The sequence below is a fragment of the Hypanus sabinus genome, chromosome 7 (genome assembly GCF_030144855.1).
Source record: "Hypanus sabinus isolate sHypSab1 chromosome 7, sHypSab1.hap1, whole genome shotgun sequence".
Lineage (NCBI taxonomy): Eukaryota > Metazoa > Chordata > Chondrichthyes > Myliobatiformes > Dasyatidae > Hypanus > Hypanus sabinus.
The window spans coordinates 179,855,904-179,872,564 of NC_082712.1; the positions used below are offsets into that span (position 1 = coordinate 179,855,904).

General features: G+C 49.9%; 2 protein-coding genes across 10 annotated transcripts in view; one reads left to right on the top strand and one right to left on the bottom strand.

Moving 5' to 3' along the window:
• LOC132397445 (lamin tail domain-containing protein 2-like) overlaps positions 1–16,661 on the bottom strand; it is a 99,833-nt gene that overhangs the window by 19,257 nt on the left and 63,915 nt on the right. For all 8 annotated transcript variants that reach the window (XM_059976250.1, XM_059976246.1, XM_059976244.1 and 5 more), the window contains 4 exons: positions 12,384–12,523; positions 7,909–7,990; positions 6,686–6,872; positions 2,885–3,004 (listed from right to left, as the gene is read on the bottom strand). In XM_059976250.1, the coding sequence (XP_059832233.1) occupies positions 2,885–3,004; positions 6,686–6,872; positions 7,909–7,990; positions 12,384–12,523 (529 nt within the window). The remainder of the gene's footprint in view (positions 1–2,884; positions 3,005–6,685; positions 6,873–7,908; positions 7,991–12,383; positions 12,524–16,661) is intronic.
• On the top strand, positions 12,530–15,736 carry LOC132397448 (protein argonaute-2-like). Of its 2 annotated transcripts, none has more exons than XM_059976261.1 (2): positions 12,530–15,117; positions 15,154–15,736. In XM_059976261.1, the coding sequence occupies exons 1-2, from the start codon at positions 14,023–14,025 to the stop codon at positions 15,220–15,222; spliced, it is 1,164 nt and encodes a 387-aa protein (XP_059832244.1). In that variant the 5' UTR covers positions 12,530–14,022; the 3' UTR covers positions 15,223–15,736. The 2 variants fall into 2 exon arrangements, with proteins under 2 accessions (XP_059832244.1, XP_059832245.1); XM_059976262.1 differs by having other exon boundaries at positions 12,530–14,031; positions 14,104–15,736.

Below are 16,661 nucleotides of genomic sequence, written 5' to 3' on the forward strand. Positions count from 1 at the left end.
ATCCTTTTCTGTGGTGAATACTGAAGCAAAGTATTCATTAAGTACCTCTGCCATCTCCTCCAATTCCATACACACTTTTCCACTGTCACACTTAATTGGTCCTATTCTCTCATGTTTTATCCTCTTGCTCTTCACATACTTGCAGAATGCCTTGGGGTTTTCTATAATCCTGCTCACCAAGGCCTTCTCATGGCCCCTTATTGTTCTCCTAATTTCATTCTTAAACTCCTTCCTGCTAGCCTTATAATTTTCTAGATCTTTATCATTACCTAGTTTTTTGAACTTTTCTTAAGCATTTCTTAATGAGGGGCATTGACTGTGTGGATAGTCAGAGGCTTTTTCCCAGGGCTGAAATGGCTGCCACAAGAGGGCACAGGTTTAAGGTGCTTGGGAGTAGGTACAGAGAAGATGTCACAGATAAGTTTGGTGAGTGCATGGAATGGGCTGCCGGTGGCGGAGGCGGATACGATAGGGTCTTTTAAGAGACTCCTGGATGGATACATGGAGCTTAGTAAAATAAAGGGCTATAGGTAAGCCTAGGTAGTTCTAAGGTAAGGACATATTCGGCACAGCTTTGTGGATCAAAGGGCCTGTATTGTGCTGTAGGTTTTCTATGTTTGTCTGTTCCTATTCCTCTCCAATGCTATGGTAAATGAGGCAAAATTGTGATCAATATCTCCATGATCTTTATCATGGTAGAGATTGGCCATGGTCAGAATCGTGGAAGAGATTGGCCATGGTCAGAATCGTGGAAGAGACTGGTCATGGTCAGAATCGTGGATGAGACTGTCCATGTTCAGAATTGTGGAAGAGACTGTCCATGGTCAGAATCATGGAAGAGACTGGCCAAGGTCAGAATCGTGGAAGAGACTGGCCATGGTCAGAATCGTGGAAGAGACTGGCCATGGTCAGAATCGTGGAAGGGATTGGTCATGGTCAGAATCGTGGAGGAGACTGGCCAAGGTCAGAATCGTGGATGAGACTGTCCATGGTCAGAAGCGTGGAAGAGACTGGCCATGGTCAGAATCGTGGAAGGGATTGGTCATGGTCAGAATCGTGGAAGAGACTGGCCATGGTCAGAATCGTGGATGAGACTGTCCATGGTCAGAATCGTGGAAGAGACTGGCCATGGTCAGAATCGTGGAAGGGATTGGTCATGGTCAGAATCGTGGAGGAGACTGGCCAAGGTCAGAATCGTGGAAGAGATTGGTCATGGTCAGAATCGTGGAAGAGACTGGCCAAGGTCAGAATCGTGGAAGAGACTGGCCATGGTTAGAATCGTGGAGGAGACTGGCCAAGGTCAGAATTGTGGAGGAGACTGGCCATGGTCAGAATCGTGGAAGGGATTGGTCATGGTCAGAATCGTGGAGGAGACTGGCCAAGGTCAGAATCGTGGATGAGACTGTCCATGGTCAGAAGCGTGGAAGAGACTGGCCATGGTCAGAATCGTGGAAGGGATTGGTCATGGTCAGAATCGTGGAAGAGACTGGCCATGGTCAGAATCGTGGATGAGACTGTCCATGGTCAGAATCGTGGAAGAGACTGGCCATGGTCAGAATCGTGGAAGGGATTGGTCATGGTCAGAATCGTGGAGGAGACTGGCCAAGGTCAGAATCGTGGAAGAGATTGGTCATGGTCAGAATCGTGGAAGAGACTGGCCAAGGTCAGAATCGTGGAGGAGACTGGCCAAGGTCAGAATCGTGGAGGAGACTGGCCATGGTCAGAATCGTGGAAGGGATTGGTCATGGTCAGAATCGTGGAGGAGACTGGCCAAGGTCAGAATCGTGGATGAGACTGTCCATGGTCAGAAGCGTGGAAGAGACTGGCCATGGTCAGAATCGTGGAAGGGATTGGTCATGGTCAGAATCGTGGAAGAGACTGGCCATGGTCAGAATCGTGGATGAGACTGTCCATGGTCAGAATCGTGGAAGAGACTGGCCATGGTCAGAATCGTGGAAGGGATTGGTCATGGTCAGAATCGTGGAGGAGACTGGCCAAGGTCAGAATCGTGGAAGAGATTGGTCATGGTCAGAATCGTGGAAGAGACTGGCCAAGGTCAGAATCGTGGAAGAGACTGGCCATGGTTAGAATCGTGGAGGAGACTGGCCAAGGTCAGAATCGTGGAGGAGACTGGCCATGGTCAGAATCGTGGAAGGGATTGGTCATGGTCAGTATCGTGGAGGAGACTGGCCAAGGTCAGAATCGTGGAGGAGACTGGCCATGGTCAGAATCGTGGAAGGGATTGGTCATGGTCAGAATCGTGGAAGAGATTGGTCATGGTCAAAATCATGGATGAGGTTGGTCATGGCCAAAATCTAACTGTCATAATTACTCTGTCACCACAATTGGTCTACAATCTCATTGGCTCTCCACTTGCCTTTGGATCATCTGGACAATAGTAGTACCTACGTCAGTCTACTGTTTATTGATTACAGCTCAGCTTCAATACAATCATATCCTCAGTTCTAAGCAACAAGCTTCAAAATCTGGGCCTCTGTACCTCCATCTGCAACTGGATCCTTAACTTCTTTACCAGGAGGCCACAGTTTGGGCAGATCAGAGATAACATCTCCTCTTCACTGACAAACAACACTGGCACACCTCAGGGATGTGTGCTTAGCCCACTGCTCTACTCTCTCTACACCCATGATTGTGTGGCTAGGTACAGCTCAAATACCTTAGTGGTGAGGAGGCATACAGGAGCGAGATAGATCAGTTGATTGAGGGCTGTCGCGACAACAACCTTGCACTCATTGTCTGCTCCCATTGATCCCTCCCTGCTCAGGTTGGGGTGCAACTTCCCCCCTCCCCCCTGCTGCTCCTTGGTACAACGTCAACGACTTGGTCTGGGCATCTCCAGCTCCCCATCCCAGCCCTGCCTTACCTGCCCATCTGGTTGACGAAGAGTGGTGGTACAGTCCCCTCCACTTCGGAACCTCTGCAGTTCATCCCACACAACATCTGTTCGGCGCTTGGTGCTGTGATCAGGAACAGCTGCCCACACCTGGACATGGACAATCAGAGGTGGGGAACTCCATGTACTGAGATACAGATCAGATCATTACACAGAACAAGGCAAAACAATAACAGAATGCAGAATAAAGTGTAACTAAGAAAATGCAGAGCAAGTAAACAATAAGGCGTAAGATCACATTGAGATAAACTAAGGTCAGAAGTCCATCTTATCTCTATTCGAGAGTCTGATAACAGTGGGATCGGCTGTTCTTGGCCTGGTGGTATGTGCTTTCAGACTTTTGTATCTTCTGCCCAGTGGAAGGGGTGAGAAGAGAGAAAGTCTGGTGTCTTTAATAACGCTGGCTGCTTTACTGAGACAGTGAGATGTGTGGACAGAGTCCATGGAGGGGAGACTGGTTTCTGTGAGGTGCTGAGCTGTGTCCACACTCTCTGTGGTTTCTTGCAGTCACAGGCAGAGCAGTTGCCGTACCAAGCGGTGATGCATCCCGATAAGATGCTTTCTCTGAAGAGAGGGTGTCAGAATGGGGGGGAGAGTTGGGGGGATTGAGGAGGAGAAGCTGGAGGGACAGGTGTCAGCAGGGAGAAAGGGGAGTCAGAGAAACTGACCAATTACCACCAGACACACAAGTCTACAACAGACGGTAATTATACACAGACAGTAGCAATAGGAAGACAGATACCCAGGCAGAGAGCGGCATTAGACTATCATCAAGATAACCGTCAGTCAGATGCTGATAAACCATAAGACAAAGAAGCAGAAGTCAGCCATTCGGCCCATCGAGTCTGCTCCGCCATTTCATCATGAGCTGATCCAATCTCCCCTTTAGTCCCATTCCCCCGCCTTCTCACCATAACCTTTGATGCCCTGGCTACTCAGATACCTATCAATCTCTGCCTTAAATACACCCAATGACCCGGCCTCCACTGCCGCCCGTGGCAACAAATTCCATAGATTCACCACCCTCTGGCTAAAAAAATTTTTTGCATCTCTGTTCTGAATGGGCGCCCTGCAATCCTCAAGTCATGTCCTCTCGTACTAGACTCCCCCACCATGGGAAACAACTTGGCCACATCCACTCTGTCCATGCCTTTCAACATTCGAAATGTTTCTTTGAGGTCCCCCCTCATTCTCCTAAACTCCACGGAGTACAGTCCAAGAGCGGTCAAACGTTCCTCATATGTTAACCCTCTCATTCCCAGAATCATTCTAGTGAACCCTCTCCAATGTCAGCACATCCTTTCTTAAAATAAGGAGCCCAAAACTGCACACAGTATTCCAAGTGTGGTCTTACCAGTGCCTTATAGAGCCTCAACATCACATCCCTGCTCCTATACTCTATTCCTCTAGAAATGAATACCAACATTGTATTTGCCTTCTTCACCACCGACTCAACCTGGAGGTTAACCTTAAGGGTATCCTGCACGAGAATTCCCAAGTCCCATTGCATCTCAGAACTTTGAATTCTCTCCCCATTTAAATAATAGTCTGCCCATTTATTTCTTCTACCAAAGTGCATGACTGTACACTTTCCGACATTGTATTTCATTTGCCACTTCTTTGCCCATTCCCCTAATCTATCCAAATCTCCCTGTAGACTCTCTGTTTCCTCAGCACTACCAGCCCCTCCACCTATCTTTGTATCATCAGCAAACTTAGCCACAAAGCCATCTTTTCCATAATCCAAATCATTGATATACAACGTAAAAAGAAACCGCCCCAACACAGACCCCTGTGAAACACCACTGGTAACCGGCAGCCAACCAGAATGGGTCCCTTTATTCCCACTCTCTGTTTCCTGCCAATCAGCCAACGCTCTGTCCACGTATGTAACTTGCCCGTAATTCCATGGGCTCTTATCTTGTTTAGCAGCCTCATGTGCGACACCTTGTCAAAGGCCTTCTGAAAATCCAAATACACAACATCCACTGCATCTCCCTTGTCTAGTCTACTTGTAATTTCCTCAAAAAATTGCAATAGGTTTGTCGGGCAGGATTTTCCTTGAAGGAAACCATGCTAAGTTCCGCCTATCTTGTCATATGCCTCCAGGTACTCCGGAACCTCATCCTTGACAGTCGACTCCAACAACTTCCCAACCACTGATGTCAAGCTAACAGGTCTATAATTTCCTTTTTGCTTTCTTGCCCCCTTCTTAAATAGCAGAGTGACATTTGCAATCTTCCCATCCTCCAGAACCAGGCCAGAATCTATCGACTTTTGAAAGATCATTGCTAATGCCTCTGCAATCTCCATTGCTACTTCCTTCAGAACACCAGGGTGCGTTCCATCTGATCCAGGAGATTTATCTACCCTTAGACTATTCAGTTTCCTGAGTACTTTCTCAGTCATAATTGTGACTGTGCATATTTCTCTTCCCTGACACCCCTGAATGTCCGGTACATTGCTGAAGTCTTCCTCAGTGAAGATTGATGCAAAATACTCGTTCAGTTCCTCCGCCATCTCCTTATCTCCCATTAAAATTTCTCCAGCATCATTTTCTATCGGTCCTATATCTACTCTCACCTGTCTTTTACTCTTTATATACTTGAAAAAGCTTTTGTATCCTCTTTAATATTATTTGCTAGTTTCCTTTCATAGTTCACCTTTTCCCTTTTAATGATCTTCTTAGTTTCCTTTCGTAAGCTTTTAAAAACTTCCCAATCCTCTGTCTTCCTACTAAGTTTTGCTTTCTTGTATGCCCTCTGCTTTGCTTTTACTTTGGCTTTGACTTCTCTTGTCAGCCACGGTTGCATCCTTTTTCCATTTGAAAATTTCTTCTTTTTTGGAATGTATCTGTCTTGCACCTTCCTCGCTTCTCACATAAACTCCAGCCACTCACTCATAAACTCTGCCGTCCTTCCCGTTAGTGTCCCTTTCCAGTCAACCTTGGCCAGTTGCTCTCTCATGCCACTGTAATTTCCCTTACTCCACTGAAATACCAACACATCGGATTTCAGCTTCTCTTTTTCAAATTTCACAGTGAACTCACTCATGTTACGATCACTTTTTCTTAAGGGTTCCTTCACTTCCATCTCTCTAATCACCTCTGGTTCATTACACAATACCCAATCCAGTACAGCCGATCCCTAGTAGACTCAACAACAAGCTGTTCTAAAAAACCATCTCGTAGACATTCTACAAATTCTCTCTCTTGAGATCCAGTGCTGACCTGATTTTCCCAATCCACTCGCATGTTAAAATCCCCTATAATTATCATAACACTGCTGTTCTGGCAAGCCTTTTCTATTTCCTGTTGTAATTTGTAGTGCACATCACTGCAGCTGTTTGGAGGCCTGTAGATAACTGCCATCAGGGTCCTTTTACCCCTGCGATTTCTTAGCTCAACCCATAAAGATTCTATACCTGCCGATCCTATGACAACTCTTCCTAATGATTTAATATCATTTCTTACCAATAAAGCCATGCCACCCCCTCTGCCTACCTGCCTATCCTTCCGATACACCGTGTATCCTTGGACGTTCAGCTCATCCTTTAGCCACGTCTCATAAAAGTGTAGACTTGTAGGCAGTTGGTAGTGAAAGACAGGCAATGATGACAGACATACAGAGTGTGCAATCAGGCACACAAACAGTTGCACAGGGACAGGGAAGCAGACTGTACTGACAAGCACACACAGTCTCACAGCAAGTGACAGACAAGAGAGATTGATGCGTGGAGTGGTGACAGACAGAGTGCGAATCTGACTCTTACCCTGAGGTGGTCCTGCACTGGGATGTTGGTGCCCCTGGGGAAATGATACAGGGAGACAAGATGTCCAGCCACACTCTGCTGAAGGAGGCACCCCCCCAGATCCACATCCTCCAGGTGGGAGGGGTTGTAGAGTTGTACAAAGCGCCCTCTGCGATCCACCTGTTTTATCCTCACACCGAGACCCTTCCTGTGGATGAGATGGGGGAGAACAAGGCTTAGTGATCATGGTGTGGGATGTGAGCTGAGCCTTGGCTACTGATAGATGGCAGGGATACCCTGAGTCACCATCACAGGGCAGACAAGGCCTTTTAGCCCATATCCTTACCCTTTGTCCACCCAGGGAAGCAGGTGGAGTGAAAGGTGAGCGACAATGTGAAAGACAGAAGGACTGGCCCAGGACAGAGGATGCTGGTGAGCTGCTGTCAGCGGCCTGAATGCGGGGAGAAAGCAGGGACAGTGGCCAGTTGTGTTTGTACTGGATGGGAGACACCAGGTTTGGTCTACATGGTCCTCTTGTTGTCTGTATTTCTGTTGTTGAATGTTCTTTACAAAAGGCTACGAACCTTGAATATCAACACTACCCTCCCTCCCAAGACACTGCCCGACCCTCGCACTCAGGGGAGACATCCCCACCAGCTTCCTGTTTGAACAGGGATTGCCATGACCCCAGTATTCACAGAGCCAGGCCATTCGACCCGCCATGTCTGTGCTGGCCTTCAGATGCTCTTCCTTGCAACCTTATGGCCCCATATTCTTATTGAACCTCCCCTCCCCCTCCCAGATTCTAGCTCCTCACTCACACACATTTACCAATCAGAGAGGAGATCCGACAGGTGCACCAATCACAGAAGAGAGATCCCATTGACTCAGCAATTGGTACATCTGTCAGATCTCTCCTCTAATCACAGAGGGGAAATCCAACAGACACCCCAATCAGAAAAAAAGATCTGACAGGTGCACCAATCACAGAGGGGAGATCTGACAGATGCATCAATCAGAGAAGCGATTCAGCAGGTACACCAATCACAGAAGAAAAAACCAACAGACACACCAATCACATAGATGAGATCTAACAAATGCACCAATGCACCAGGGGGAGGGAGAGAGAGAAAGAGAAAGAAATAGTCTAACTGATCACCAGTCCCAGAGAAGTGAAACCCAGCACACCACCAGTAGTGCGAAGAGACCCCAGGCCTGTCCCAGTCTGGGTATCAGGGTGCTACCTGTACGGGGGTTGTTGTTCAGCCATCAGACGTGAAGGACTTTGTTTCTCCTCTGCTGCCAGATCGCGAGGGATTAGGGAGTCTGATAAAACAGGCGAGTGTGACAGAAATCATCATACAGGGAAATGTTACATGTGTCAGCTTTGAGAATTACACCACACTGGGGGGTGTCTATATTCCTGCAATGTGAGTGCTGAACAGATGTGAACTGGATGTGTGTCAGGTACACACACACACTCACAGAGCAACCAGTGGTGTAGAACTGGAAATAATGTCCAATGTATGGAGATACAGTGAAAAGCTGATCTTGCATGCTGGTTATACAAATCAACTCAGTACATAGTGCATTGAGCTGGAACAAGTTAAAACAATAACAATACAGAATAAAGTGTAAAAGTACAGATAAAATGCAGTGTAGGTTAACAATAAAGCACAAGATTGTGAAGCCAAGTGTCTATCTCATTGCACACGAAATCTGTTTGAGAATCTGATAGATATCATTCAATAGTTTGATAACACAGGTATTATTTTATTGTCACCAAAAAATTGATACTAGAGCGTACAATCGTCACAGCGATATTTGATTCTGCGCTTCACGCTCCCTGAAGTACAAATCAAAGTAAATATAATAAAAATTTAAATTATAAATGATAATTAGAAAATAGAAAAGGGGAAGTGAGGTAGTGCAAGTTAGGTCCGGATATTTGGAAGGTACGGCCCAGATCCGGGTCAGGATCTGTTCAGCAGTCTTATCACAGTTGGAAAGAAGCTGTTCCCAAATCTGGCCGTACGAATCTTCAAGCTCCTGAACCTTCTCCCGGAGGGAAGTGGGACAAAAAGTGTGTTGGCTGGGTGGGACTTATCCTTGATTATTCTGGCAGCACTGCTCCAACAGCGTGTGGTGTAAAGTGAGTCCAAGGATGGAAGATTGGTTTGTGTGATATGCTGGGCTATGTTCACGATTTTCTGCAGCTTCTGGTCTTGGACAGGACAACTTCCATACCAGGTTGTGATGCACCCTAGAAGAATGCTTTCTACGGTGCATCTATAAAAATTAGTGAGGGTTTTAGGGGACAGGCCAAATTTCTTCAGCTTTCTCAGGAAGTAAAGGCACTGGTGGGCCTTCTCAGCAGTGGACTCTGCTTGGTCAGACCAAGTCAGGTCATTTGTGATATTCACCCTGAGGAACTTAAAGCTTTTGACCTGTTCCACCTGTGCACCACCGATATAGATGGGGTTATGTGGTCCGCTAACTCCTTCTGAAGTCAACAACCAATTTCTTTGTCTTGCTGATGTTGAGGGATAGGTTATTGTCTTCGCACCATGCCACCAGGTTCTTAATTTCCTCTCTGTACTTAAAGCTGTCTTTGAGCCTGGTGGGACGTGCTTTCAGGCTTTTGTATCTTCTGCCTGATGGGGGGGAGGGGGAGAAGAGAGATTGTTTGGGGTGGGTGGGGTCTCTGATCACACTGGCTGCTTTACCGAGGCAGCAGGAAGTGTAAATGGAGTCCACAGAGGGAGGATGGCTTCTATAATGTGCTGAGCCGTGTCCACAGCCCTCTGAGGCTTCTTACAGAGCAGGTGCCGCATCCCAGTATGATGCTTTCTATGATGTACTGATAAAATTAGTGCTCATAGGAGTGCCATGAGCACTTTGATCACTTGGTTCTAAAATGGACTTGTGATATTTTAAAAATTTTGTTCTTAACGTAAAAGTGGTGTACAATTAACATTTTTCTTGTGAATGTTGTTTAGCTGATGCTCTGTACCTGCAATGTTGGTGTTTTTCATTGCACCTGTGCACACATTTACACACGTATGTGACAATAATCTCGACTTGCACTTTGACTCAGGGGCTAAGTGCAATAGTCACAGCCTGGGGTCCATGGACCCCACTGTTAATGGCAAGTGTCCATGGCATATAAAAAAAAATTGAGAACCCCGGCAGAAGCCAGCAAGAAATTCCCCAGAGAGCAGGGAGATTGTGGTGCTTGCTCCCACAGGAGGGGTTCAAGGAACAGCACGGATTTGAAGCACGGGAGGGAGGGACAGAAGGACGAGGAGAGGGAATGAGGCAGCCGGTTTGTAATATGAACTGAGGGGCTGAATGGCCTGTTTATTAGTGTGTTCGTTTTCCAGGATTAGGTCCTCAGCAATAAGGCCAGTATTTATCGCATATCCCCAACTGTCCCTGAGAATGTGGGGTTGGGCCACCCCCTAGAGCCAATGCAATTCACGTGGAGGAGGGAGTTCTGGGGATTAGACACAGTGATGAAGGAATGTCAGAAAGGTGTGTGACTGGAGGGGAACTGGTGGTTCCCCACACACCTTCTGAAGAGGGAGGGGTGGTGGGTTTGGGAGGGGCCATTCAACGAGCCTGGGTAGGTGACTGCTGAGTACTTTGTACACAGTGCACATTGCAGCCTCTGTGTGCCAGTGGTGGAGTGAACACTAATCGACTGAGCTGCCTGAGAATTGTTTGAGCCTCACTCAAGATCAACTTCATACATCTACATTTGTGCAGAGGAGGCCGTGAATATTATCTCCTCGCTGTCTCTGTGATACGCACGAGAGCATGAGCCAGGGCAGGACGATACGGAGAGCAAGCTGATAATCCAAAGAACTGGCAGGCACCAATACAGTTTAGTACCTGAGGCGTTATTGGATTTGCCAGTCAGTGTTGAACTCGGGGCTCCAGCTCTGGACTTTTCCCTCGGGATTTACTCCCAAACTCTTCCCTTGAGTGGGTAGAGACGCAAGGCAGCGGAGGTTTGAGGTCAGAGCTTTCCTTCTCCTAGATGAGCTGCCAAACTCGGTTGACTAGCCCCATCGGCCCGGATGAAAAACCAACTTTCAACAAATGTAAGAATAAAGTCATCCAGCGGGTGATACTCACATTGCTACTGACTGCTGCCTCACGGCTGTCAGAGAAGTAACACCCCTACACCACAGGACCCCCTCCTGGCATCACAGGGTTCCTCTGGCTGTCCACATGTGAAGGTCTGTATGTTTTCTGTCCTCAGCCCCAGGCAGGAAGGACCCTTCAGAGATTACAGAAAGATCTTGGGGCCTAAATTGAAAGCTCCCTGAAAGTGGCTAAACAGATTGATCGGGTGGTTCAGAAGGCATATGACTTGTTTGTCTTTAATAGTCGAGGTATTGAGTTCAAAAGTCAGGAAGTTATGTTGCATCTTTATAAAAGTCTGGTTAAGTCTCATTGGGAGTATTGCATACAGTTCTAGTCGCTCTATTATAGGAAGGATATTGAGGCTTTGGAGAAGGTGCAGAAGAGATTTACCAGGATGCGGCCTGGATTAGAAGGCATGGGCTACAACAAGAGGCCGGACAAACGGGTTGTTTTCTCTGGTGTGCCGGAGGCTGAGGGGAGATCTGATAGAGGTTTATAAGATTATGAGAGGCATCGATAGAGTAAATAGGGAGTATATTTTTCCCAGGGTTGAGATGTCTAATACCAGAGGACACGTATTTAAGGTGAGGAGGGATGAATTCAAAGGAGATGTGAGAAATTTTTGTTTTACAGAGAGGGGTGGGTGCCTGGAATGGACTGCCTGGGGTGCTGGTAGAGGCAGAAATATTGGAGACTTCTAAGAGATATTTAGATAGGCACATGAATGTGAGGAAAATGGAGGGATCTGGGCATTGTGAAGGCAGAAGAGATTAGTTTAGTTGGCCATTTAATGACTAACTTAATTGCTTTGGCACAACACTGTGGACTGAAGGGCCTGTTCCTGTGCTGTACTGTATGTTCTGTGGTCTGTGCACTAAAATGCACTACATTTTTGTTCTAATTGTGAGAGGCAGCTAGTATCTTTTCCCAGGATTGAAATATCTAATACCAGAGGGCATGCATTTAAGGTGAGGGGGTAACTTCAAAGGAGATGTGAGAAGTTTTGTTTTACATTGTGAGTGGTGGGTGCCTGGAATGCACTGCCTGGGATAGTGGGGTGTTTAAGGTGAAAGGGAGCAAGTTCAGAGGAGAGGTACATTAAATAGGTGGTGGTGGGTGCTCAGAATGCACTGCCAAAGATGAGGTAGACACAAATACGACAGAGGTGTTCAAGAGGCATTTAAGTAAGGCACAACACTATAAGACAATAGAAACAGAATGAGTCCATTCAGCCCTCTAGTCTGCTCTGTCATTCCATGGCTGATTTATTATCCCTCTCAACCCCATTCTCCTGCCTTCTCCCTGTAACCCTTGATGCTCTGACTCAACAATAACCTACCAACCTCAATAGGAGGCACATTTAGTGTGATGCTATCACAGCTTGGGTGTTCCAGACACAGGAAACACAAATATGTTCGGGCAAAAGGAATTGGTTTAGTTGAAGAACTAATTTAGTTAGTTTGGTACAACCCTGTGGGCAATGGGCCTGTTCCTGTACAGTGTTCTATGCTCTATGACATGGAGCCAGGAGCCTGGAGCAGATGTCTGCCCAGGTGTTAGTCCTCACCTGTAGCCGAGAGTGAAGGGTCCAATAATCCTCTTGCAACAACTTCCGGATTCCCTTCGCTCTCCGACTCCGGAGGAGGGGGGCTCCTCTCCATTGAATCTCTGTGGCCCCTCACCTGAGAGCAATCCTCTTTGGCTGTTCTGGAGATTCAGAGAAGCAGAGAGCTGGTTCATGTCCTCACTATCCATAGTTACCACTTACTGTAGGCTACAGGCTCAGTAACAGAACCTGCCCCACCACCCTGGCATTGAGAGATGGTGCGTTTGTGTCCCAGGAGGAGCAGGTGGGAGAGGACATGGAAGGAGCAGGACGATGAGGAGGAGGATGGTAAGAGGTAAAGGAGGATGAAGAGAAGGAGGAGGACATGGGGAGTTGGAGAAGGTAAGGGGAGGAGGTGGGGAGGGGGAGGTGGAGTAGGAGGTGGAGGAGACGAGGAGGGACGGTGAGGAGGGGAGAAGCTGGAGGGAAGGGGAGGATGGGGAGGAGGAGGAGGGAGCAGAGGGAGAGGAGAGGGAGGAGGAGGAAACAGGAGGAGCAGGACAAGGTAGGAGGAAAAGTGGGATATGGACTAGAAGGCGGTGGATGGGGTGGAGGATGAGAGGGAGGGAGAGGAGTAGGCAGAGTGTGAGGAGGAAGTGAAAGAATGAGGAGGAGGAGCGGAAGGGGTGGGAAGATGAGGAGGAGGAAGGGTAGGTGGAGGTGGGTGTGGAAAAGGATGGTGAGGAGAAGGAGGAGGATGGGGAAGAGGAGAAAGGAGAAGGGGAGTGGGAGGAGGAAGGGGTGAGGAGTAGGAGGGGTGAGGAGGAGTAGGGGGTGAGGAGGAGGAGGAGGAGGAGTAAGAGGAGGGAATGGATGAGTGGGAGGAGGAGGAGGAAGTTGTGGAGGGGAGTTAGAGGAGAGGGGGAAGGACTGATAGGGTAGGAGAGAAAAGATGGGAGGAGGAGGGGAGAAGGAGGCAAAAGAGGAGGAGATGGGAGTGGGAGAACTAACTAATTTAGTTAGTTTGGTACAACCCTGTGGGCAATGGGCCTGTTCCTGTGCAGTGTTCTATGCTCTATGACACGGAGCCAGGAGCCTGGAGCAGATGTCTGCCCAGGTTAGTCCTCACCTGTAGCCAAGAGTGAAGGGTCCAATAACCCTCTTGCAATAACTCTGGATTCCCTTCGCTCTCTGACTCCGGAGGAGGAGGGCACCTCTCCATTGAATCTCTGTGGCCCCTCACCTGAGAGGGGGGATGGGGGGGGGGTTAAGATGTGAGAGGAAGAGGTGAAGAAGGTCAGAAGGGGTGGGGAAGGAGGAGCAGGAGAAGGAGGCGGAGGAGGAAAAAGAGGATAAGGAGGAGGATGGGGAAGAGGAGGTGTAGGGGAAGAGAAGAAGGGTGTGAGAGGAGCAGGAGGATGGATGAAGGGGAGGAGTTGGAAGATGGGAGAGAAGGGGAAGAGGAGGAGAAGGGTGTTGAGGGGAGTTGGAAGGTAAGGGGGTGTAGGAGAGGAGGATTACAAAGATGAGAGGGGTGCGGGGTGCTGAGGAGGATTACAAAGATGAGAGGGGTGCGGGGTGCTGAGGAGGATTACAAAGATGAGAGGGGTGCGGGGTGCTGAGGAGGATTACAAAGATGAGAGGAGTCTAGAGTGCAGAAATGGGAGAGGTAATAGGGTGTAGAGGGAGTTACAGAGATGGGAGGGGTGCAGGGTGCAGAGGGGGTTACAGAGACAGGAAGGGTGCAGGGTGCAGAGGGGGATTACAGAGACAGGAGGGGTGTAGGGTGCAGAGGGGGATTACAGAGACAGGAAGGGTGCAGGGTGCAGAGGGGGTTACAGAGATGGGAGGGGTGCAGGGTGCAGAGGGGGTTACAGAGACAGGAGGGGTGCAGGGTGCAGAGGGGGTTACAGTGATGGGAGGGGTGCAGGGTGCAGATGGGGTTACAGAGATGGGAGGGGTGCAGGGTGCAGAGGGGGTTACAGAGACAGGAAGGGTGCAGGGTGCAGAGGGGGATTACAGAGACAGGAGGGGTGTAGGGTGTAGAGGGAGTTACAGAGATGGGAGGGGTGTAGGGTGTAGAGGGAGTTACAGAGATGGGAGGGGTGCAGGGTGCAGAGTGGGATTACAGAGACAGGAGGGGTGCAGGGTGCAGAGGGAGTTACAGAGATGGGAGGGGTGCAGGGTGCAGAGGGGGTTACAGAGATGGGAGGGGTGCAGGGTGCAGAGGGGGTTACAGAGACAGGAAGTGTGCAGGGTGCAGAGGGGGTTACAGAGATTGGAGGGGTGCAGGGTGCAGAGGGGGATTACAGAGATTGGAGGGGTGCAGTGTGCAAGGGGGGTTACAGAGATGGGAGGGGTGCAGGGTGCTGAGGGGGTTACAGAGATGGGAGGGGTGCAGGGTGCAGAGGGGGTTACAGAGATGGGAGGGGTGCAGGGTGCAGAGGGGGTTACAGAGATGGGAGGGGTGCAGGGTGCAGATGGGGTTACAGAGACAGGAAGTGTGCAGGGTGCAGAGGGGGTTACAGAGATGGGAGGGGTGCAGGGTGCAGAGGGGGATTACAGAGACAGGAAGTGTGCAGGGTGCAGAGGGGGTTACAGAGACAGGAAGTGTGCAGGGTGCAGAGGGGGTTACAGAGATGGGAGGGGTGCAGGGTGCAGATGGGGTTACAGAGATGGGAAGTGTGCAGGGTGCAGAGGGGGTTACAGAGATGGGAAGGGTGCAGGGTGCAGAGGGGGATTACAGAGACAGGAAGTGTGCAGGGTGCAGAGGGGGTTACAGAGATGGGAGGGGTGCAGGGTGCAGAGGGGGTTACAGAGACAGGAAGTGTGCAGGGTGCAGAGGGGGTTACAAAGATGAGAGGGGTGCGGGGTGCTGAGGAGGATTACAAAGATGAGAGGAGTCTAGAGTGCAGAAATGGGAGAGGTAATAGGGTGTAGAGGGAGTTACAGAGATGGGAGGGGTGCAGGGTGCAGAGGGGGTTACAGAGACAGGAAGGGTGCAGGGTGCAGAGGGGGATTACAGAGACAGGAGGGGTGTAGGGTGTAGAGGGAGTTACAGAGATGGGAGGGGTGTAGGGTGTAGAGGGAGTTACAGAGATGGGAGGGGTGCAGGGTGCAGAGTGGGATTACAGAGACAGGAGGGGTGCAGGGTGCAGAGGGAGTTACAGAGATGGGAGGGGTGCAGGGTGCAGAGGGGGTTACAGAGATGGGAGGGGTGCAGGGTGCAGAGGGGGTTACAGAGACAGGAAGTGTGCAGGGTGCAGAGGGGGTTACAGAGATGGGAGGGGTGCAGGGTGCAGAGGGGGTTACAGAGACAGGAGGGGTGCAGGGTGCAGAGGGGGTTACAGAGATGGGAGGGGTGCAGGGTGCAGAGGGGGTTACAGAGACAGGAAGTGTGCAGGGTGCAGAGGGGGTTACAGAGATGGGAGGGGTGCAGGGTGCAGAGGGGGATTACAGAGACAGGAAGTGTGCAGGGTGCAGAGGGGGTTACAGAGACAGGAAGTGTGCAGGGTGCAGAGGGGGTTACAGAGATGGGAGGGGTGCAGGGTGCAGATGGGGTTACAGAGATGGGAAGTGTGCAGGGTGCAGAGGGGGTTACAGAGATGGGAAGGGTGCAGGGTGCAGAGGGGGATTACAGAGACAGGAAGTGTGCAGGGTGCAGAGGGGGTTACAGAGATGGGAGGGGTGCAGGGTGCAGAGGGGGTTACAGAGACAGGAAGTGTGCAGGGTGCAGAGGGGGTTACAGAGATGGGAGGGGTGCAGGGTGCAGAGGGGGTTACAGAGATGGGAGGGGTGCAGGGTGCAGAGGGGGATTACAGAGACAGGAAGTGTGCAGGGTGCAGAGGGGGTTACAGAGACAGGAGGGGTGCTGGGTGCAGGGTGGGATTACAGAGACAGGAGGGGTGCAGGGTGCAGAGGGGGATTACAGAGACAGGAAGTGTGCAGGGTGCAGGGGGGTTACAGAGACAGGAAGTGTGCAGGGTGCAGAGGGGGATTACAGAGACAGGAGGGGTGTAGGGTGCAGAGGGGGATTACAGAGACAGGAAGGGTGCAGGGTGCAGAGGGGGTTACAGAGATGGGAGGGGTGCAGGGTGCAGAGGGGGTTACAGAGACAGGAGGGGTGCAGGGTGCAGAGGGGGTTACAGTGATGGGAGGGGTGCAGGGTGCAGATGGGGTTACAGAGATGGGAGGGGTGCAGGGTGCAGAGGGGGTTACAGAGACAGGAAGGGTGCAGGGTGCAGAGGGGGATTACAGAGACAGGAGGGGTGTAGGGTGTAGAGGGAGTTACAGAGATGG